General features: G+C 37.8%; 1 protein-coding gene across 1 annotated transcript in view; it reads right to left on the bottom strand.

Annotated features, from left to right (window-relative positions):
• Nucleotides 1–24,386, bottom strand: part of ARID5B (AT-rich interaction domain 5B) — a 175,501-nt gene that overhangs the window by 136,434 nt on the left and 14,681 nt on the right. Inside the window, exon 3 of the mRNA XM_024561402.4 lies at nucleotides 4,032–4,257. Within this exon, the coding sequence (XP_024417170.1) occupies nucleotides 4,032–4,257 (226 nt within the window). The remainder of the gene's footprint in view (nucleotides 1–4,031; nucleotides 4,258–24,386) is intronic.

The raw sequence follows: 24,386 nt of genomic DNA, 5'->3' as shown, positions 1-24,386 counted from the left end.
AGAAACTGAGCCGAGGGAACCCCCCTCATTAAATTCAGCCATAGCACGCTTACATCTTTTGGTCTCTTTTTTCGATTTCAGCTGAGAATCCTCTATCTTTTCTTTCTTTTTTGTAAAGACACATTTGGAGATAAAACCATTCATAACTGCCCGTCCACAGACAGTTTGTGGCGGCATAATTGACAGTGAGTCTGCTCCAAAAAAATGAAAATGCTGTTTTAATAACCTTGGCCGAAAATACATTCTGTTGTATGCCTCAAAGGGTTTCAATAAAAAGTCAACCTGTAGAGACATATTTTCTTGGCTTAAACAACAATCCAAAGCATATAAATGTAGTCCAACTATAATGACATATTTATGGGCCAATAAAGCTCGTACCACAGCTTTCATACTTCACTTAAAGGGACTCTGTAAGAAGCAGTGTTATATAAAACAATTTGATTTTTTCACTCTATTGCCCACGGAATAAAAGAAAATGCAAGTTTGCTACGTCTAACTGATAGTGTTTATATTCCTCAGATGCTAAAAAATTTTATAAAATGAAATAATTCTTCATTTGGTTACTTCTAACTGCCACACCAAATATGGGTATCGAGTCCACTTTATTACAAAAGCTAAGTACTGTAATTCTAAAGGCAAAAATAAATAATGAGAGGCTTGTGTAGTGAATGATTTAATCAACCCGATTCTTCTGGAAAAACAGGTTCCTGTGTTCGTTATGCTTATGAATAATACATTCCTTAACCCTTCTATTGTAACACAGTTTTTTTTCTATAAACTTCAGTATGAAACTACTATCTGAAAGATGGCTAAATGTCTCACCGAGTAAAGTCACGATTTGAATTGGTTTTATATTCAACTTTCTTTCTTTGAAAAGCACAGAGAGGAGGAAGGGGACAGAGTATTCTTACACATCTCAGAAGTGTTGTTTAAAATTATGAGCTTTCCCATGATCTAGCTGCAATTTTAGTCACCAGTCATTTAGAATCTTAAAATGAAAACTCCAGAGAGTTTTAAAAAGCAAATATGACATCTGCAAATATTGTCCTTGAAGAGGAAAAGGGGATAAAAAAATGAAAGAGTTGTGATTTGAATCAGAGCAGTTATTGGAAGCTGCCATTTGGGGCAGAGTTTCTCTTTGTGGAGTATTAATTTGTTGGCAGACACACATTTATGAGAACATTCTTGGTTTTTTTTTTTTACTATTCAGAGAGAGACAGGAAGTGACACAAACTGAGATTAAAGGGAATTTATTCTACCTAAACACTGAGCAAAAAGAGTTCTTTAATTACTTTTTATATGGTAAAAGCCCTTCTTTTAAGAGGCAACCTAATTATTTTGTTTTTATTGATGTTTTAACATGATGAAATAACTCAGTTTAAAAAAAATAACATATTGCAGTTTTACTTTAGCCACAGAAAGGTGAGATCTTTCCATTCTTTGCTTACTTCCACCAGAAAAAGAAAGGGGGGGTCTTAAGTAATCTCAGAGTTCATCTTCTTTCTTTGGTAAGAACAATGAGGAATTGGAAGAGTTCTACAGAAGGAAAAACCTAATAAGTGTGTGAACTTCCATTAACAATGTGGTATTGGAAGTGGTTTTAGTGTGGCCAAGAGAAAGGGAGATAAGAAAACCACTGTGTAGAAAGCAAAGTACAGACAACAAATATTTTGATGTTGCAGACAGAGAAAGGAAGAGGTTGAAGAGAAAGTTGCGGGGACAGGAATGCAAACGGCAAATGACACCCCCTGTCTCCCCAAAATAAATCCTAATAATGTAGACTTGTAAACCTTAGATCAAGCAGATAATGGAAACTCATTACATTAAGAAAAGTTTTTGTTTCTCTTTCCACATTATTACAACACAGTGTGCATTCCAATTACAAAAGCTATTTGTCTCAAATTCCCCACAGTTCATACCAACTGAGTAGAATTTCAAGGTCCCAAATTCTATCCTTAAAGAGGTATTTTACATTAAAAAAAGGAAAAAGAAAAAGTACATGGTGTTTCTTGCTCAGCAGAGGAGAGAGTCCCCCAATCAAACACCCGGGTGATTATTTTCTCTTCCTCCGCACTAATAGTAGAGTTGTTTCCCAAATGAGACGCCACTACCCCGGCAAAGAAAAAAAAAAAAAAAGAATTACCTAGAATGCCTTTTATCAGCAAGCATTCCTTAGCCTTGCCTTGGTCCTACTGAAAGAAGAATCTGGGGAAGCAGACTCAGCAATCCGTGTTATTTTTTTAAATTTCCCTACTGTGTCTAATGAACAACTAGATTTAAAAACCACTAAGTACTTTGAATATTCACTCTAAACCAATTTCTTCTGGAATCAATTATTCAACATGTATATTATGGACATTTTTAGAATTCAAAAAGATCAAAACCTCTAAATCTTTTGTTGGAATTAAGAGATTAGGTTTCTTTTCATGTTCATTAATAAACGATCAATTTTAAACACAAAACAACCCTGCTATAAATACTCTTGTTTATTTGTGTGACATCAAGCTTAACCATCTACACATCCTTTTGTCCCCTGTGGGTTTCCTGTTTAGTTTTTTATTAGCAACAGTATATTCCATAACTAAAAAAAAAAATTCAAACAAAAGAAAGGCTTTAATGTTAAGGAAAACAAGACAATAATGATACAACTTAGATCATACACTAGGAAAGTAACAAAACAGATGTATTATTCGACACTATTGCACCTCAGAGGACTAGTCTGTGTGTTCACAGACCGAAGGGTGTTAACAGCATATACAGGAAGATTCGTTAAAAAAAAAAAGTCCTTTTGGCTTCAAAAGGAAAACCACTAGATTAATAATTTTCTCTAACTGTGCACGTGACAATCAGGCTGCCATGTCCAAAATATTACTGTGTGACATCTACCAAAACACGCCAGGAAACAGTTGATCATTAAACTCAAATTGCAAGATAATATTAATGCTATTTATTCCCCAAACACAGTAGAGCTCATCACAAACCAGAATCACATGAAAGACAGTCAGTTACCGATTTTATTTAGTCTCTTTATGCCAATTAAGATAAACAGTCTATGTTTGTTATAATAGTTAAATTCTCAGTTAAAAAAACAGGAAGTTGTCACATTAAGGCATAAAATAGGGCTATGAAAATCAGCATTGTGTTAGAATGAAAGAAAAAGATGCCTTAATATGTTAAAAGTAAAGTTCCTCTTTGCCTAAAGAGGAAATAACTAGTCTAAATCAGAGGTCAACTTTGGTCTTGAGCAATGCTGGACGAATAAGTCAGTGAGTGCGCAGGGAGATACAACAAAAGCAAGAAAAACAAGGAAAGGACACAAAAAGTCACTAGAGCAGAAAGGTGTTAAGAAAAAGCAATAGAATTAATTATGGAGCCCCACATACACCAATCACTGTCCTTGGCCCTTTATATTGTACATCTCACAGTGACCCTGTCAGGTTCCGATATTTTTCAGATAGAAAACACTGAGGCTTGGAGGTTAAATTATTTGCCCAAGGCCACACAACCAAATAAGCAGAAAAGTAGGATGCAAACACTAATTAAAGTAACTACTCCGAATCACAAGGTCTTTAAGTTTACAGGGAAAGACGGGAAGAAAAAAAATATGTACTAGATGGTGATGACTAAAAGCTCAGGAAAACCTATGCCGACCAGCGGTCCCCTGCTCTGACATGGCTCTCCTGCTCCACGTTAGTCACTCATCTCTCTTCCTCATTTCACTTTCCAGCTAACGTTTCTGGCCCAGGGATCCACAGAAGGGCCTCTGCTCTAATGGGAAAAATTTATCCCTTACATACCCAGTCATCTGTCCATGTGTATTCCCAGGCCCCTTAGATGTTAAAGAAATAATATATATAATTAGAGTATACACACACACACATACACATTGGTGTATAGGTATATGTACATATATCTGTATATATATGTATATGCATATACACATACCAGAATTTCCAGAAAAACCTACAACCAAAAAATCAGGTTACTATATATGCTCACACATTAGATGTAGAAGTACAGATTATATTTACCAAGGTCAGCCTTTTCCTTGAGAACGTCTTTGAAGTTGAGCCCACTGTTCAGGGTTGACTGCCTGTACTTCAGCAGAGCTTCCTTCTGTCCATTCCTTCCCAAGGCCTCTGTCTTCAGGGACCCGGCTTGGAGGCCACATCTCCACTTGGAGAAATCAGAATGTACCCACTTGACTAGGTCTTCAAGCTTCACAATCACCTTTTCGGAAACAGCAATGACTTCATCCTACAACAAGTGGTTGGAGAAGAACACAAAACTTTATTTGTTGTTCTGAGGTAAATGATGAATTTTCAGCAAAGCCCATCTGCCCATTTGAGCGGTTTAACCTTATACACACAGACAATGTGCTTTTTAGGGACAGAGAATTGTCAGTAACTCACTTCATTTCAATGACTTTTGCACTGCTAGTTGTCTAGTTGAGGAATAATTTATATGATATATTTGTTATAGGATTAGAGAGTACAAAACTTGGGCAGGAGTTCTAATAGCCATTTTTAATGCTAGTTGCCAAAGCCTACTCTGACTATCTGACCGCTTGGGTGAAAGTTAATTTTTAAGTGTAATTAATTGCCAAAGTAAAAAGTGAGAACTAGATGACGAATGGTTAGCCTGTCTCTATATAAATGGTCTAAGTAAATCTGGGATTCTTGGAACTCTGACTCACCCCAAAATTCCTATGTTTATGGTACATTTTCCCTTGGCTTATACACAAATATTGAATTTAACTTTTGTCCTAAAAATTAAATAAAACTGTGATGTAATCCCAAAAGAAATACTTCATAAATGTTATGTGCTTCCCACTGAAAGAAACTTACACATTCTCATGTTTCTTAAAAACTTTGTAAGTTGAGAAATGTACTGATTTTTTTCTTTTAATACATATGGGGTAAGAGGCGAGAGGGCGAGTGAGGAGAAAGGCTTTGAATCTAAGAAAAGTAGTTGAAACTTAAGTTTCTCCTATGGATCATAAATTTGAATTTTAAGCATTTGTAATTGCTTCCAGGAAACAACCGACTTTTCTGACTCAGAATTAATTCACCAAGATATTTAATAGACGTCCATACATGGAGCAAAGGGGGGCCTCTCTTACCCGAAGATTCTTTGGAAAAGGCTTAATATCATCTCACTGGGTTTTAAGTTAAATTATTTGAAACATTTGACATTTCAACTGGAACTGACTTCTTTCATTTCTTTTACTTCACATTTCTGAAGAAAGCTTAGCTTGTGAAAACCCCTAAGCTTACAAAATCTGAGAAATATTTTTGACAAACAACAACAGGAAGATGTCTCTAAGCTATTAAACAAAAGGAATTCACAAGTGATCTCGACTAATTTTACTGTTAAACATGACTCTTTCCTCCTTCTCTCCGCCACCCGCCACACACCCAGCACTGCACACACGACTTATTAAGATAAGCTTCACACAAGAAAAAACCCTGGGGTTAGTTTTTAAAAATGTTTTAAGGTAGGATCTAAAATTACACTTTTCTTCCTCCAGTTCCTAGCTGCTTCTCAGAAGAAAGTTTGTAAGGCAGTGGCAAAATAACAAATACCCCACCAAAAATGAAAAATAAAACTTTCGTAATGGAATCTTTCCTCTTATCACGATTAAATATGAATTTCCACTAAATGGGAGACAAAGTGGAAACTCTTTTTATCCTCTGCTGAAGAAAAAATATTGTAATACTTTATGTAAACAATGGGGCGTATTACAAAGTACCATTTCAATGGATAATTTCACTCAGATTCACCACACTATCCTCTTGAAATAAAAGATCTGTAGTTGTCACGCATTTTATAGTTATTACATGGTGATTATTAAATGTCAGAATAAAAATTCAGTCTGGGTATTTTCAAAGCACATGGGAACAACCTGTGGACAGGGCATACCAGAAATCAAGTTTAAAATACACTGGAAAGTATTTATCATGGTATATAATTCTCAACATTAGCAAAGATGAATTCTGACAACAGTTTTACCAAATATGGTTCCCTAGAAGAGACAAGTTTGGAGATGAGTGTTATTTTCAAATAGCTCTCACTCTGATCAAATGATTATCATTTCAATTACCAGTAGCTTCAGATCATTTCCAAGAAATGGCATGACTAGCTCTGGCTGGCTTACAACACCCGCCAAACAGTTTATTAACCAAGAGAAAATACAATCCTAATGATGTCATTGATGACTAAACCCATCTTTCAAGATTCAGGCTACAGATTCTGCCCTCCCTCCTTTTCTCTCTGGAACAGACCTTCTGAATATGTACACAATACATAGAGACAAACGCAGGAATTCACATAAACCTGCATAAGCCATAAACCCAAATTTGGATTAATTGTGAAACCGCCAGTATGTTTTACTGTGGATTCACAGAGAAACTGGCCCTGCAACATTGTCAAATGCCAGGATTTAGAAGGAAATCTGATAAGCAGAGGAGGGAGAAACAACAAACCGACCCAAAAAACAAAACAGCCAATATATATATATAGAAAACATCTCAGGAAACATTACTTTGTACACACAATGGCATAAATCACATGCTTGTATTTACTATTCTGAGCAAGTGCTGACTAAAGTTTCTCATACTGACCATTCCTGGGCAAGTCTCTATGTCTAAGAAAAGAATTTCAATAAGCCATTTCATAATTACATTAGCACTCTGCAAACTGAAAATATTGGATAAATATTGCTGATAAATATTGCTCTGGATAAATATTGCCGATTTACTCTAACACAACACCAAAGGGACACAAAGAAATACACTTTGCTACGCTATTAATGTACCTCGGCTTTTCAATTACCTTGGCTCCTAATCAATATTTATGTAGGCTGTGTTGAGATACTTTCTAACTCCATAACCTGCTTTCATGATTGTTTTAAATTGCCTGTTTCTGTAATTTGGGTTTTATTTCTACCACTGTATAAAAACAGCTTGTTTGATCATGGAATCCTTTAAGCCAGAGGAGATCATCCAGTCAAGAGGTCATAAATCAGCTGGCCCTGGTGTATGGCTGGCCTCTCCACGTGCTCTAAACACTGGTAAGTTGTACACAAAGTATCCAGACTTACATCTTCTCTTATAGAATAAAATAAAAGTATATTTGTCAAAAATAAACAAACAAAAAACCCCACCACCACCAACAAAAAGCAGTTGCACCTGAGTAGTAGTTGCCTTCATTAGACAAGACGCAGGATCCCTAGTTTACCACTGTCCCCACCACTCCTTATTGCCTTACGTTCAGTCCGAATCCCCCCTTACCTGCCTGGTCCTTTGGGCAGGCACCCAGTGTTTGAACTTGCATACCTGGATTTAGTACACTGCCCTCATTTTATTGATGAGGATAATAAGGTTCAGGGACATGTCCTGGTGGTAAGTTTTGATAAAACTTGGACAAGAATCCAGGTTTCCTATCTGCTAACACAGCATTCATCCTTTAGATATTCAAAATATCTAAAAAGGGATAATGCTAACTACCTCTCACGATAACTGTGAGGATTAAATGGGTTAACATAAATGAAATATGTCAGAGGTAAGCTACCTTTATCATCGTTGTTACTCCTCTGTGTTGGCATTTTTCCAAAGCATGTCATGCAGAGATCAGTTCAGATGGTTCAGATGGTTCTTTTGTAAAAAAATATGTTACTAATTGCTTATTTATTTTTGTAGCTATTTTCCATTTATGGGAAAGTGGGATGGGTTGTTCATTTACAGAAGATATAGAAAGTTTCCTCTTTAAATAAACATATTAAAAATGGACCAATGTGAACAAAACCATTAAGTAAACACGTATGGGGGAAAAAGCCAAGATGCTATAAAAATGACTGAAATTTGGGAGTGTATTATATCAGTGGTTCTCAAAGTGCGGTCCAGGAACCCTGGGGTATCCCTGAGACTATTTCAGGTGGTCCATAGAGTCCAAACATTCATTTTAATAAAGTAAGACATTATTTGCTTTTTTCACTCTTGGTCTCTTTCAGGTGTAAGTGGGGTTTTCCAGAGACTGCTTGACACATGGTATAGTAACACAAAGAAGGCAGAAGCAAACAGGAGAATCCAGCTGTCTCTGTTAAGCTACATAGTAGAGAAATTGATAAAAATGTGAAACAATGCCACTATTTTTACTAATTTTTTGTTCTTGAAAATATGGTTTAATTTCATAAAATGTGCTACATTTACATCATGGGTTTATAATGCCATTTTTGTTTTATTTTTAAAAATTAACTTAGAATAAAATATTGCTCCCCTATTTATTTATTTATTTATTTATTTATTTTTCTGGTTTACAGTTCTGTGAGTTTTAACACATGGAGAGCAATAATCTATTCTTACCATTGTCGTCTCTTTTCCAAAATGTCATAGAAATTGAATTCTACAGTATGAAATCTTTTGAGACTGCTTCTTTCACTCAGCATAATGTCTTTGAGATCAATCCATGTCGCTACACATATCAATAGCTTGTTACTTTTTATTGCTGAGTAGTACACCATCGTGTCTCAAAGTTTATCCACTCATCCACTGAGGGGCACTGAGTTGTTTTCAGCTTTGGTCATTGCAAACGGAGCTTCTGTCCACATTCATGTACAGGTTTTCATGTGAACATACATTTTCAATTCTCCATAGTAAATACCAAGGGGAGGGATTGCTGACTCATATGGTAAGTGTGTACTTAACTGTATAAAAACTGTCCAACTGTTTTCCAGAGGGGCTGCACCATTTCACAATCCCACCAGCAACTGATGAGAGTTCCAGTTGTTTCTCACCTTTGTCAACACTTGGTATATCACTGTGAATTAATTTGTTATTGCCCTTCTAATATGTATTTAGTGGCTTCTCAGTATTGTTTGAATTTTCATTTCCCTAATGACTAATGATGCTGAACATCTTTTCAGGTGCTCATTTACCATCTGTATATCCTTTTTGGTTAAGTGTGTGTTTAAGCCTTTTGCCTATTTTTAAAATTAGATTGTTTTCTTACTGTTGAGTTTTGAGTATCCTCATGCTTTCTGGATACAAGTCTTTCATCAGATATGTGGTTTGGAAATAGCTTTTTCCATTCTGTAGCTTGCTTCTTTATTCTTTTAACAGTGTCTTTCACAAAGAAAAAGTCTTAAATTTTGATCAAGTCCATTGGTCAGTTTTTTCTTTTATGGATTGTGGTTTTGCTTTATATCTATGATCTCTTGGCCTAATCTCAGGTCATGAAGAATTTCTCCTGTTTTCTTCTAAAAGTTTCATTGTTTCACATTTAGAAGTATAACCTATCTTGACTTAATTTTGTATAAGGTGTGAGGGTCAGCTTGACATTCTCTTTTTTCCATATGAATGTTATATTATTTTTATTTTAAAATGAACTATAAGTATTTTATTTCTGTTTTAATTTCTAACACATTAAATATCAATAGTGATAGCCCACATAAAGAAAAGCTCTTTGGGACCCTCAGTAATTTGAGTATGAGCTCCAAAACTTTCAGAACTGCTGTATTGTATCATTAAACCAAGGCCTTTTCTTATTCTTCATTTTCCTTGACCTCTTAGTAGTAATGAACAGCCCTACCTTTGTATTAAAAGCCCCTCTCTTACTAAGAACTGTGAAGAGTCTGAGATTTAACTCTACTTTCAAGCTTACAGGTTGGCCTGACACAGTTGCATGGAGCTGGCAAAGGACATAAGACTCTTGATCACAGAAAAAGGATGGTTTTCAGCAATAGCTGTAGTGAAAGTATCAGCCTTTATGTTGGTTCTTTAATTCCCATTTTCCAAAATGAAATGGAAAGAGGGCTAGATAACACCTCCACATAGAGTAGGGTGCCTCATGGGAGAAGGACCCTGAATGTAGGGAACCCAAATCTTTCATACTCATCAGTAAGCATGGCTGCCCTTCATTCTGGAGGGAGACACTAGCTCTGTCTTCCAAGGCTATTTGTTCACTATATGAACATCCTCCAAAAGAGAGTCCACAACAAAGGCAGTCAGTGGCTCTGCTCACCAGATGTGCAGATACTCAAGAGACCCTCGGAGAATACCCACCGAGCACCTACCATCTCCCTACTGGAAAAATATAGGAAACACATATACTTAGATGCAGTCTGGGTGCAGGTCTTCTTTCTCTGCAAAACGCTCCTTAAAGAAATCATTCTCCATGGGAATTCTAATGTTCGCCTGTTAGAATATGACTGCATTCTATAGTTTGATTCCAAAAACTCCTCCAGACTCCAGTCCCCTGTTGCCAATTTAGATGTCTCAGAGTCAATGCAAGCTCAGTGGAGCTAACTGCACAGCCCATTCGGCTTATAGGTAAGGAAACATCTCAGCTGACACAAGGGCAATTTAACACTTCCCAAATGTGACTAACTTTTCCCTGAAATCTATTCTTCCTTTCTTCTTTATAGTAAACTGCTAGATTGGTGGGTACAGAATAAAAGCACCATTTTCCTGCTTCCCTGATAGCTGGGGGCAGCCACATGACCAAGTGTGAACCAGTGGGATGTGAGTGTTAGTGATGTGTGCAACTTCTAGCCATGCCCTCAAAGGTATGCTTTTGGGCCATACAAATAAAGGCAAATATCCCAAGAGAAAAAATGGGAGGAGCCTGGTCCCTACACTGCATAGAGCACCAGCTCTGAAACACCTACCTCTAGGCAGTGGTGAGAGATTTTGAACTCCTAACTTATTTAAGCAACTTTAATTCTGGGTCTCTGTTATACATAGTTGAACCTATATCCTTACTAATACACCAAGTCCTCACTTAATGTTGTCAATAGTCTTAGAACTGTGATGAAACAATGCACAGTATAATGAAACCAATTTTACATACACTAATAGATATAAACAAGAGTTAAATTTCAATGGCGCGTCATCAACTTTATAATGAAGCGATGCTTAACAAAACAATATTATTCAAGGACCCACAATATGTCATTCCTCGGTAGAGGGAACATGAATGGAACCTTCCCCATACCCCGTGTGGTGCCCAATAACAGATCACGGCTGAAGAGAGCTATATTCAGCTATGTTAATAGAGTCCAAAGGAAAATAAACACATAAGTGAAATATTAGAGGGGTTAACAAGGAGGGGTGGACTGAGAACAGGAAAACACAGCATATTCACCTCAATTTTCCCTGAACATACTGGACTTTAAAACTGTTCTTTATGGTAGTTGAAACGTGATTAAGTGTTGGGAACACAAAACACATCAATAGGTGATGTTAGTACATAAATTGTAAAATCAAAATAATAGTCCAATTGGTTTCACAAGAATGGGAAGTTTTCATCAAGATAGAAACTATAGATAAAACCTGTTAAGTGTTGACTTTCAGGAAGACCAGTGGCAACCATATCAGCTTGTGCTCTAACCACTCTGGCCAGGAATTTGTGCCTATGGTGTGGACCAAAGAACTGAGGCAAGGGGAAGGAAGTGCCACTGTAGGGCCTGGCTGATTTGGCCACCCCCTTGCTTTCAAGTCTGTCTCAGCTACGTGTTGTTCAAGGCACCTACTCCTATGGCCTATCACTGTCCCTGTTACACATCAGTGTGTTCTGCTAACAGGATAGCTACACAGTGAGTAAAAAGGTTTCACTCTATAGGCATGTAGTTGCCTATCAGAGGTCAAGAAAGCCAAGCAAAACAGAATGGTAATATGGGTCAAGAAGATGAAGCTTTAACTGGTCAGCAGTGACATGAAAAAAAAAAAGCTAGACGGTGCAGTAAATATTCCATGAAGCTAATATCGCTAGGTTTTAAGGACTATCCTTGTTATCAGTCAGGATCCAAATAGGACATAGATGGAAGATTGAGTAATGATAAGCCAAGGAGGGTTTACAAAGGGACTAATAACAAAGGTGTTGGTGGGATGTAAAAAACCCTAAGAGAAAGATAGTATAGCAACCTGAGCTAAGAGCAGTTCAGCTATCACCTCTCCTAGGCCAAAGGGTCAAACAGAAGGACAGATAGTTGCCAGGATAAGAGAAGATCCTTCTACTAGTAGCAGTGACTCTTCCTTGGAGGGACACTATCAGCCAGGAGGAACCTCACAGGAAAGATCAGGGAATAAATACCTGCCTTTATTCTCCTCCCTCTCTCCCTGTTCTGCCAGGGCATCTCCATGGCTGAATCCCACTGGAGGCCACAGGGCCCAGGAGTTCTGTTAATGGAGCCCATACAGGTCAGCCTTCCAGCACAGAGCAGAGAAAAGGGAGCCCTGTTGATTTGGAGGGGTCCTCTGCACACTCTCTCCTATTAAGGCTTTATCCCTCCTCCTTTTGTCTGGTGTTATCCTTTTTTTCCCCCTCTGAAATGAGGATGGCAATAGATATTAGTAGTTGTTTTTTTAATATCTTTACTAGGCAAAATAAAGTGATATCAACACTAAGTTGGTCCCTGAACTGGGAATTACTGATCCTATTGCCTGTGACATAACATTAAATCTTTGTTAGGCATCAGTATTGATGCTGAATTGCATAATTTCTGCCTTTTACAGTAAACACTGAACTGCAGAGACTTTTCAGAGGCAAGTACCTTCGTTTAACTTCAACTTCTCTGGTACTTCCCAAAGAGCCATGCACACTGCTGGGCCTAAAGCATGCATCAAATACTTATTTTAATTGTCCCCCATCTCTGGATGTTCATGTTGGGGGAAGATAAGGGATACTGAGAAAGCATTGGCTTCTGGGTCTGGTGGACCCAAGCTCAAATACAGCTCTACTGTGTTTAATGTCCACATTTATCTTGGGATGTGACATCATCTTGCCAAAGTATTATCTTAAAAAAAGAGGGGGAAATAGTATAAAAGAACCCATCTCATAGGACAGTTAGGATGTTGAAGTTATCATAGTACATGTCAACACAGGGTAGGCATCTAAAAAATGATGGCTGTTGCTATTATTATATAATATCACTTGAACTGAAAATAAAGGAATGAGTGAATGGCATTCAGATGTCACCTGTGAGTAACTGTGTGTGTTCCTACCTCTTCTTAATTGTCTGAGAACAATAATATCCCTGTAGCTCCTGCTGGATACCTCCAAGAGAAAGTTGTGCCAGAAAGCAATTAAGAATGTCTGGGCTTCTAAGTCATTCTTAGCTCTCAAGGATACAGCAGCGGAAACTCTGTGATGCTTTAATTTACTCAGACACTAATCTACGAATTTAACCGGCATTGTTTTACCTAATCCCTACAAGGACTCTCTGAGTGTTCTTACGCCCATTGTAGAGAGGAGAAAACTAAAATGGAACCAGAAACCAGCTTTGGTTGCACCATCGTCTATCTGGGAAATTGGTCTCTTAAGCTGTTTCAGTAGTAACACTTGACCTAACACCCACTCAGGGACACAGAACATTCCCTTAGTTTCCAGTTTCCTGGGGTGCATGAAATTTAAGGTCATTTTGCAACAAAAAGGGTTTTAATTTTTAGCTCGTATTGTGTGTTTGTCCCCAAAGTAAGACCACAGAAATCACCATTCATGAGTTAGTTAAAAATGTGAAGAATTTTCTGCTGTCTGAGTGATGAAGATATCCTCTCAAATATGCACTAAGATTTCATTTGACTCCTTTAACATGATGAAATGGATTTGCCATGGAGGCTCACTAATGTATTGGGTTCCAATTTCCCAAGCCAGCCCAGCCCCTTTTCCTCCAACATTTTCCTCACCCCCACCAGCTACTGCTGAAGCCTGTGACTCAGTGAATTTTGGAGAACCATCCTGGCACAATTAGAGGAAGTAAGCAAGCAGAAGACTGCTCTGAGCTGCGATTTGTCAAACGTAATGCAACCATCCTTCATGGTATCGCCAAAGGCATTTGCGTATCAAACAAGTAATTCAAAAACCCTAAATATTTTATGTTCCTAAATACATTTTTAATACACGCTAATCTAAAACCTGTTAGTCTGCAGCCTGCTCCCCTGACCAGAAGGCCATCTCTAAAGAAAGCCCCAGAAACAGCCTCTCATTCACTCCTAGTTCCATTTTTCTCCTTTTGGATTTACTATCACATGCCCCTTTTCTCCTCCCTAAAATTAAAAACTATTTACACAGAATGCAAGAAAATACATCCCAGGATCCTACATATTTCCCCTCTAGACAGGCAAGCACTTGGTATGCATAGAGATGACTTCAATTAATGGTTGAGCCTGCTCACCCTTCCTTTGGCCAAATTAATAGGGTGTTAATTCCACAGTGCCTTTTTAAACTACTTTCAGGTTGCCATAATAAAAACCCATATACTTAGCTCTGGCTATTAAAACATAAACAAAGAAAGATTAATGAGACCAATTCCAGTGTTTAAGCATAGGTGAGTTATCAATAAGAACATTCTATAAAAGCAAAAACAATAACACTAAAGCCCAAATTCAACCACTACCCAACCCAGATATTCTAATATGCTGACTGACTCCCAACCACTACTTTTACATGACCTAATCTCTTTTACCCAGTTTTACAGAAACGTGCCAGTCTGCCCAGATATGCAGTTCAGCAGGGCGCACATTCCACAAAGACCCAAAGAGGAAGAAGAAAACTTTTTCCCTGTTGGTATATGAAAATCATGGTGGAAGCCATTTGAATTCTTCAAGGTTACTGTTGATCTGACATGGGGTCTTGATTTACTGCTGTCATTAATGAGAACAACAATCTTCACAAAGAATCACCGACAACCTCATGCCTATTTAAGGTGCTTTAAAGTAGAAAAAGCAATTGATGATGCAAGATGTTGGAGGAATAAGTGGAAGCTACATTAATCTCCACCCAGGACCAATCTGGAATTACAACTAAATTGGAGAGCAATCATCCAGAATGACTAACTAACACTAGCTGGAGAGAAGCCTTATAACCACACACAGACAGAAGAAGCCGCTTCACCACAACATAACAGGCAGGGAGTGTGGAGAAGGCACAATAGGACTGGCTGGGATCCCATGGGTGGCAACTGAAGTTCCAGAGAGATATTTTAGTGGCCAGCAGGTTCCCCCTGAGAAATGTGGGGTCTAAACCCCAAGCTGGGCTCCCTAGCCTAAAGCACCAATGCCAGAAAAGAACCCAGATAACATCCAGCTGTGAAAAGTACCAGGATTTTTGTCTTCTAGGGAGAGATTGCTGGAGATGCAGAAAGCTTCTTGAAGGGCCAATGCACAAAATCTCATTTGAGCCACTTACCCTGGGCAAAGGGAGGGCAGGGTGGACTATAGATGCTTGAGGAGAGTCTGGGGTTGATGTCTCTGGAGAGAGAACTGAAGGAATAGCCACCAGGATCCATGTGCTGAGTCATTCCCCATTCTGCCATTACTCTCAGGCAGATCACCCCTCTCCAAATGGCATCAGTCTGAGGAGAAGCAAGACCCCCACCTGCAGGAATTACTTTGCTCCACTCTGTGGTGCTTAAGCCTGGCTGCTGATTACAGTTTGACAAGATTAACAACTGAATGGTTTAACAACTGATTAGTTTAACAACTATGGCAGAAAATACAAAGAAGCAGCCAAAATGGGAAGACAAAGAAACAGACCCCAAGTGAAAGAACAAGAGAATTCTCCAGAAGCACTAGATGAAATGGAGGCAAGCAATTTATCAGAAAGAGTGTTTAGAGTAATGATTATAAGGATACTCAACAGCATGAAAAAAGACATAGAAACCATGCAAAAGGACCAGTCAGAAATAAAGAATGCAATATCTGAAAGAAATAATATACTGGAAGGATTAAACAGTAGGTTAGATGAAGCAGAGGATAAAATCAGTATTTTGGAAGACAAGGTAGAAGGAAACACCCATAGCAATAAAAGGGAAAAAATTTTAATGAATGAGGACAGCTTAAGAAACATTTTGGACAACATAAAACATAACAACATCTGCATCATGGGAATACCAGAAGGAAAAGAGAACGAGCAGGGGATCGAGAACCTATTTGAAGAAATAATGACTGAAAACTTCCCTAATCTGGGGAAAGAAAAAGTAACACAAGTCCAGGAGGCTCAGAGTCCCAAACAAGTTGGGCCCAAAGAGGCCTACATCAAGACATATCATAATTAAAATGACAAGGCTTAAAGACAAGGAGAGAATCCTAAAAGCCACAAGAGAAAAGCAGGTAGTTACCTACAAGGAAGCATCAATTAGACTGGCATCTAATAACTCAAAAGAGACATTTCAAGCCAGAAGGAAGTGGCATGAAATATTCACAGTGATGAAAAGCAAGGACCTATAACCAAGGCTACTTTACCCAGCAAGGCTATCATTTATAATTGAAGGAGAAATGAGGAGCTTCTCAGACAAGAAAAAGCTAAAGGAGTTTTTAAACACCAAACCAGTACTGCAACAAATGTTAAAGGGCTTGCTTTAAGAAGAAGGAGAAAAACAGAAAGGAAAAAAAAAAGAGGAAAATAGTCTAACAATAAAATGGCACTACATACATAACTAGCAATAATCACCTTAAATGTAATTGGCTTAAATGCTCCAACCAAAAGACAGAGGGTAGCTGAATGGATAAGAAACCAAGACCTGTGTATATATATATGCTGCCTGCAAGACACCCACCTCAGATCGAAAGATACACACAGACTAAAACTAAAGGGTTAGAAAAAGATATTTCATGCAAATGGTGAAAAAAAAATCTGGGATAGCAGTACTGATATCTGAAAAAATAGACTTTAAAACCAAGGCTATATAGTAAGAGACAAAAAAAAAGGACACTATATATTGATAAAGGGGACAATCTAACAGGAGAATATAACCCTAGTAAAACATTTACACACCTAACATAGAAGCACCTAAATATGTGAAAGAAGTCTTGATGGACATAAAGGGAGGGAATGACCGAAATACAGTCATAGTTGGGGATTTTAACACACCATTGACTTTAATGGGGAGACTTTTCAGGCACAAAATCAACAAGGAACCAGTGATATTAAACCATACGTGAGATCAAATGAATTTAATTAATATCTTCAGAGCATTTCAGCCCAAAGCAGCAAAATATACATACTTTTCAAGTGCACATGGAATGTTTTCTAGGATAGACCTCATGCTAGGACACAAAATAAGTCTCAGTAAATTTAATAAGACTGAATTCATATCAAGCATCTTCTCTGACCACAATGCTATGAAACTAGTAATCAATCACAAGAAGAACACTGAAAAACACTCAAAGACATAGAAGCCAAATAACATGTTATTAAACAATGGGTCAACAATAAGATCAAGGAAGAAATTAAAAGACCCCTTGAAACTAATGTAAATGAGGACACAACCATTCAAAATCTGTGGGACACAGGGAAAGCAATCCTCAGAGGGAAATTCATAGCATTACAGGCTTAACTTAAAAAATGAGAATAAGCTCAGATAAACGATCTAACTTCACACTTATAGGAACCTGAAAAAGAAAAACAAACAAAGACCAAACTGAGTAGAAGGAAGGGAATAATAAAGATCAGAGCAGAAATAAAAGAAATAGAGTCCCCCAAAATGATACAAAAGATCGATGAATCCAAGAGCTGGTTCTTTGAAAAGATGAATAAGACTGACAAACCTTTAAGCAGACCCAAGGAAAAAAAAAAAAAAAGAGAAAGGACCCAAATAGATAAAATCAGAAATGAAAGAGGAGAAGTAACAACTGACACCAGAGAAATACAGAAGATATTGAAAAAAAATTATGAACAATTATATGGCAACAAACTAGACAACCTGGATGAAATGGTAAATTCCTGGAAATACACAACCTTCCAAAAACAAATCAGGAAGAATCAGAAAATCTGAGTAGACAGGTTACACCTAATGAAACTGAAGCAATAATCAAACAACTCCCAACAAACAAAAGTCCTGGACCAGATGGCTTCACAGGTGAATTTTACCAAACATTCCAAAAAGAACGAACACTTTTCTTTCTCAAACTATTTCATAAAATTCAAGAGGAGGGAAGGCTCCCAAACCCACTTTATGAGGCCAGCATTATCCTAATTTCAAAACCAGATAAAGACACTACAAAGAGAGAAAATTATAGGCTAATGTCCCTGATAAACATAGATGCTAAAATCCTCAACAAAATATTGGCAAACTAAACACAACAATGCATCAAAAAGATCATACACCATAATCAAGTGGGCTTTATTCTGGGAATGCAAGGTTGGTACAACATTTGCAAATCAATAAATGTAATTCACCACATAAACAAAATGAAGGATAAAAACCACATGATCATATTGATAGATACAGAAAAAGCCTTTGATAAAATCCAGCACCCATTTATGATCAAAACTCTCAGTGAAGTGGGAAGAGAGGGAACATACCTAAACATAATAGAGACCATATATGACAAACCCACTGCCAGTGTCATACTCAATGGGTAAAAACTAAAAGCATTCCCCTTAAAATAGGGAACAAGACAGAGATGCCTGCTTTCACTTCTCTTATTCAACATAGTACTGGAAGTCCTAGCCACAGCAATCAGACAAGAAGAAATAAAAGGCATGCAAATCAGAAAGGAAGAAGTAAAACTGCCTTTATTTGCAGATGGCATGATACTGTACATAGAGAATCCCAAAGATTCTACTGAGAAACTACTAGAACTGATAAAGGACTTCAGCAAAGTAGCAGGACACAAAATTAATATCCAGTAATCAATTGCAAATTTATATGCCAATAATAAAGTAACAGAAAGGGAAATTAAGAAAACAGTCCCACTCACAATTGGCTCAAAAAGAATAAAATACCTAGGAAAAAACCTAACCAAGGATGTAAAAAACCCATACATGGAAAATTATAAGACACTGAAGAAAGAAATTGAAGAAGATACAAATAAGTGGAAGCACATACCATGTTCATGGATAGGAAGAATTAACATCATTAAAAATGCCCATGCTACCCAAAGTGATTTTAAATTCAATGCAATTCCTATCAAGATTCCAATGACACATTTCACAGAAGTAGAACAAATATTTCAAAAATTTTTATGGAACCACAGAAGGTCTTGCACAGAAACAGCAATCTTGAGAAAGAAGAACACAGTTGGAGGAATCATGCTACTTAATATCAAATTATAATACAAGGCCACAGTAATCAAAACAGCCTGGTACTGAAATAAAAACAGACATGTAGATCAATGGAACAGAATAGAAAGCCCAGAAATAAACCCACACCTTTATAGTCAGTTAATATTCAACAGAGGAAGCAAGCACATACAATGGGCTAACAATAGTTTATTCAATAAATGGTGTTGGAAAATTGGACTGATACATGCAGAAAAATGAAATTAGGCCACCTTCTTACACCAAACATAAGAATAAATTCAAAATGGAGCAAAGAGTTAAATGTTATACCTGGAAACATAAAACTCCTAGAAGAAACCATAGGCTGCAAAATCTCAGACATTGCTGATAGCAATTTTTTTTTATTAGATATATCTCCCCAGGCAAGGGAAACAAAAGAAAACAAATGAGATTATTTCAAACTAAAAAGTTTTGTACAGCCAAGGAAATAATCAACAAAATAAAAAGACTGCACAAAATGGGAGAACATATTTGCCAGTACATCTGAAAAGGGGTTAATATCCAAAACTTACTAAATACTTACAAAACTCAACACCAAAAAACAAACAACCCAATTAAAAAATGGGCAAAGGCCCTGAATAGACACTTCTCCAAAGAGGACATAGAGATGGCCAATAGACATATGAAAAGATGCTTAATGTCACTAATCATCAGAGAAACACCAATTAAAACCACAGCGAGATACCATCTCACACCTGTCACAATGGTTACCATCAATAAATTAACAAACAAATTCTGAGGAGGATGAGGAGAAAGGGGAACCTTTTTGCACTGTTGGTGGGAATGCAGGCTGGTGCAGCCATTGTGGAAAGCAGTATGGAGATACCTCAAAAAAATTAAAAATAGATCTGCCTTTTGACCTAGCAATCGTACTTCTGGGAATATGTCCAAAGGAACCCAAAACACTAATTTGAAAGAACATAAGCACCCCTGTGTTCATTGCGGTGTTATTTATAATCACCAAGGTAAGGAAGCAGCCCAAATGTCCATCAATAGATGAGTGGATAAAACAACTATGGGACATTTCCACAATGGAATTCTACTTGGCCATAAAAAAGAAGAAAATTTTACCCTTTGTGACAATATGGATGGACCTGGAGAACATTATGCTATGTGAAATGAGCCAGTCAGAGAAAGACAAATGCCATATGATTTTACTCATATGTGGAATCTAATGAACAATCTGAACTAACAAGCAAAACAGAGACAGACTCATAGATGGAGAGCAGATGACAGCTAGTGAGGCGGGGGAGGTTAGGGGGTTGAGGGATTGAGCAAAAAGGAAAAAGGACTCATAAAAAAATAAATAAAAAAATAAAATGCTTTAAAGTAGAAACCAAGCAAATCTTCCTGCTTTGTATAGCCTTTATTTAAACATAAACATATGATTTAGACATGCTCCCTCTTGTTAAACATTTTTTTTGCTCCGTTCACTTAGCACAGTTCACATTATTATCCTCACATGTACAATGGCAGAGGAATAATTTGAGACACACAGCTTTATTTAATAATGTAATTATCCTATATTGGATTACTTAAAGGGGCTTTGTATTTTTAAGTTCTAGTTTTCCTACACTGGTAATATGCTCTGTCGTGGTAAATGATTCAGGCTTCAATCAAAGGCCCTAAATTCAATTTAGAAAAATATTGAGTATTTATGAATAAGCCAGGATTAATGCAAGAGCCAATTTGCAACCACAGTTGGTGACCTTCTACTCTTATTCAAAAACTGTGGCATGGAGGCCAACCAAGAGGACAGACCCAAGATTCCAACTCTTGTGCCACCTCTCAGAGGTTGTATAAACCCAAGAATAAAGACTAAGCTTCCCTCAAGGTAAGCCTTCTGAAGGCAGGGCTGAAACTTGTATGCCCTCCATGCCTTCCACACATTCCCAGGTGGAGCTTAAAGAATGAAAGAACAAATGAATGAATGAACAAATGAATGAATGAATGGCTGAGCAAATGCTACTGTGCATTTTGAAAAAAAAAGTGTAGGAGGAAATCTAGAAAGAGCCATCCCTGCCACCTTTAAGGGAGCATTCACAAGCTGAGCTTCAGCTGTGGTTATCAAGAGGGGTCTTGTCCTAGCTTTTCCCTAACTCAACTCCATCTGATCCAATTAACCTGTATTGACTCTGCTCTGTGCCAGGATCAGCCATGGAGAATATAAGGGTGAGTAAAATACTGATGTTGCCCTTCAGAAATACGAATGGCCCAGGGTCTCCTGTTCCTTGCCTAGGACCTGAAGGTTACTCTCTTTCTAGGCCTTTGTCAGAAAATCCATTCACTCTTTCTTTCTCAATGTTCTGAGCATCTAGAATGAGCTGGGCCAGCTATGAAGAACCGATGGGGAAGAAGCCCCTGACTCATGGGCACCAGTCTACTGGGAGAAGACAGGCAGTAAACAATAGCTCTCAGCTAAATGTGACTTATATAATCAGGAATAAGTGTCATAAGTGATTTCATTCATTCAAAAATATTTATTGAGCACTAACTATATATCATGCATTGGGGATATAGTCAGGAATAAGAGAGACAAATTCCTATTTTCCTGGGGCCTACAGTTGTGGGGTGGGTGTGTGTGTGTGTGTGTGTGTGTGTAAGGCGAGAGGGGCAGGAGAACCACGTAACAAAATCTGAAGAAAAGAATTAGAAGAGACAATAATAGGAGGCAAGGGGTGGTTCTGGGGATTATTTTAAATCAACTGGGAAGGTCAGGGAAGGTCTCTCTGTTCAGACCTTAAGGGATAGCAGGAGCTAGCAAGGTTAAAGAAGAGAGAAGTGGGGGAAGAACACAGGACATTGCATGCAGGGGGAATGGAGAAATCAAAGGCACTGAGAGGACAATAGTACATTGTCAAATTCAAGGTTAAAAATAAAGAAAACAACACACAACCAGCCCTATGCATATATCTTACAACTGATGCATGCTTCTAAATCTGAATCCAAACTCCTGTTCTCCAAGTTTGCACCAGGTTTAGCATGGAAGTTACCCGATAAATCAATTTCCATTATTAACAATTGACCAAAATCTACTCAATGCGACCTTCTTCTCAAACCTTTAATGTCTACATATGAATGTCTTGAGCTCTTTGTTGAAAACCAAGCAGCCTCCTTCCTGAAAGAGAAGTAGAAGAGTTTTCCCCTGAAATGGCTAATTTCCCCCCAACTTAAAAGATGGAGGGCCAGCTGCTCCCTGACATATGCACAAGGCTGAAGGGTGGCTAGGAGATTCTCATCTCCTGTGGACACACTCATTAGAAGCACAAAATAGGATACCATTCTCTTTCATTTGGATATTTCGGTCTTTACTTGGATATATGGAAACTTGATTTAATGCCTCCCCTCAGCTTCTGTGCAAGAAACATACCTACTTTTTTATACATGCATTAAGGAGCCTGATTAATTATACCTGCTCCAGGGTTCCTCCTTCCCCTTCTCTCTGAAGACTCGCCATCACACCTGACACAATGTCCTTTCCACAAAACTCTCCTAATTCACTGATCAAGACATTAGGCTTAAGAAAGACTCAATATTGCTTGTTGACATTCTCTAAGACTAACAAATCTTTAAAAGATTAAAGCAATCTGCTGGCTACTGTGTATGTCATCTATAATTATATGCCTGGAAGAATGAGGAGGTGTCTGAAAGGAATCACTAAAGGAGAATGTGTAGCAACAACAAAAAAAAGAAAGAAAAAAACAAGCAAAACAGGGTAAGAAGAATATCTTTCAACCCTCATCAGACTGGCTTCATACTGAAGTGACTGGTTCCACTGCTGATGGTAGTAGGCACCTGCTAAGACAGCCCCAGTGAGCCCCGCCTCCCTATAATCATGCCCTGGTGTAATCCCTTCCCCTTGAGTGCAGGTCAGACGTGATATGTCACTTCTAACAAAGAGAATTAGGCAAAAGTGATGGGATATTGCTTCTGAGATTAGGTTATAAAAGGACTATGGCTTTGGTTTCCACATTCTGAGGGAAGTCAGCTGCCATGGTGGAAGCTGGTCCACGGAGAAGCCCATGTGATACTGTAAGAGACTGAGGGAGGCCTAGACCAACTGCCAGCGAGGCATGAGGCCCTTAGTCCAACATCATGCCAGGACCTTTGTGCTGCCCACAGACAAGTGAATGAGCTTGGGAGTGAATTCTCCCCAAGAGAGCTTTGAGAGACCCGGAGTCAGAGACATCCAGCTAAGCCTTACCCAGACTCTTGAGCCACACAAAATGTAAATAATCAATGTTGTTTCAAGACACAGAATATGGGGTAATTTGTGACACAACAATAGATCACTAACACACCCATATTTAACATGGGATAGATTTACACATTTTTGTGTGACAAAGAAATAGTCTGTGAAACAAGATGCTAAATATCAGTTTAAACTATGCCTGGAAATTAATTTCTGCTAAGAGGTTCACAGGCCAATGGAAAAATACTATATGCAACTGCCTAAGTCCTTAAACATTTGCCTATTCAACAGATCTCTTTTTGGGGGGGTATCCATAGACATTTCCAAGAATACTATTTAATAAAATGAGTATACCTTTCTGGATGGAAGAGGTAAAGCAGAATCTTATCAAGTAAGGCTAAGCAACTAGAGGAAGAGGAGCTAAACTTATTCTTTTTATCACTCCTATTGTACCTTGTCTGTACTAATAAATAACAGTTGAATTGAACTGAATCAAAGTTTATAATCACAAGGCCTATATTTAGAAATAGAAGTGTTACGAGTTTCAAGACCAACATCATATTATATTCTTAACTACCAGAGAAGAATCCCAAGCCTCATCTCTCTTTTCCTGCTCCCACCTTTTCAAGATCCATCTTTTAAAGGCCCTTGAAATAGCCAACCACTAAGAACTCTGTTGTCTACAAGCATAATCAGCAGATCCTATAGACATACACTCCTCCAGTCCTCATGGCCAAGGTACAGGTAAGCTTCTCTTTGCTTAAAAAGCAAAAAAAAAAAAAAAAAAAATCCTTTAAAAATTAAGACACCTCCCCACACAAAAATGAGGCAACTAAACTATCTCGATATTCTAACTTGCTGAGAATGTTTTCACTCCCTTGCTTTGAGGGGTCATTTTAGGAATTCTGGGGGTCAGAAGTGATTTGAACACCTGCTTAGCTGTCTATTGAGTTACTGATCTGGTAACATAAAAAATGTGGAGTGAGAAATAGGACCTATACTGTAAAAAAAAGAAAAGAAAACAGAACCTGTTGATAATTTTAAAAGATATTACCATTTATGTGATTCCTACAATTTGCATCAGGAAAAACATCTCTAGCCTTTTTACTAGGATCTTCTTTTTGCCTGCCCAGGT

This window comes from Desmodus rotundus, chromosome 4 (assembly GCF_022682495.2).
Source record: "Desmodus rotundus isolate HL8 chromosome 4, HLdesRot8A.1, whole genome shotgun sequence".
Classification (NCBI taxonomy): Eukaryota; Metazoa; Chordata; class Mammalia; order Chiroptera; family Phyllostomidae; genus Desmodus; species Desmodus rotundus.
Note: the sequence above shows the minus strand (reverse complement) of the source record. Positions and strands in the feature narration are given on the sequence as shown.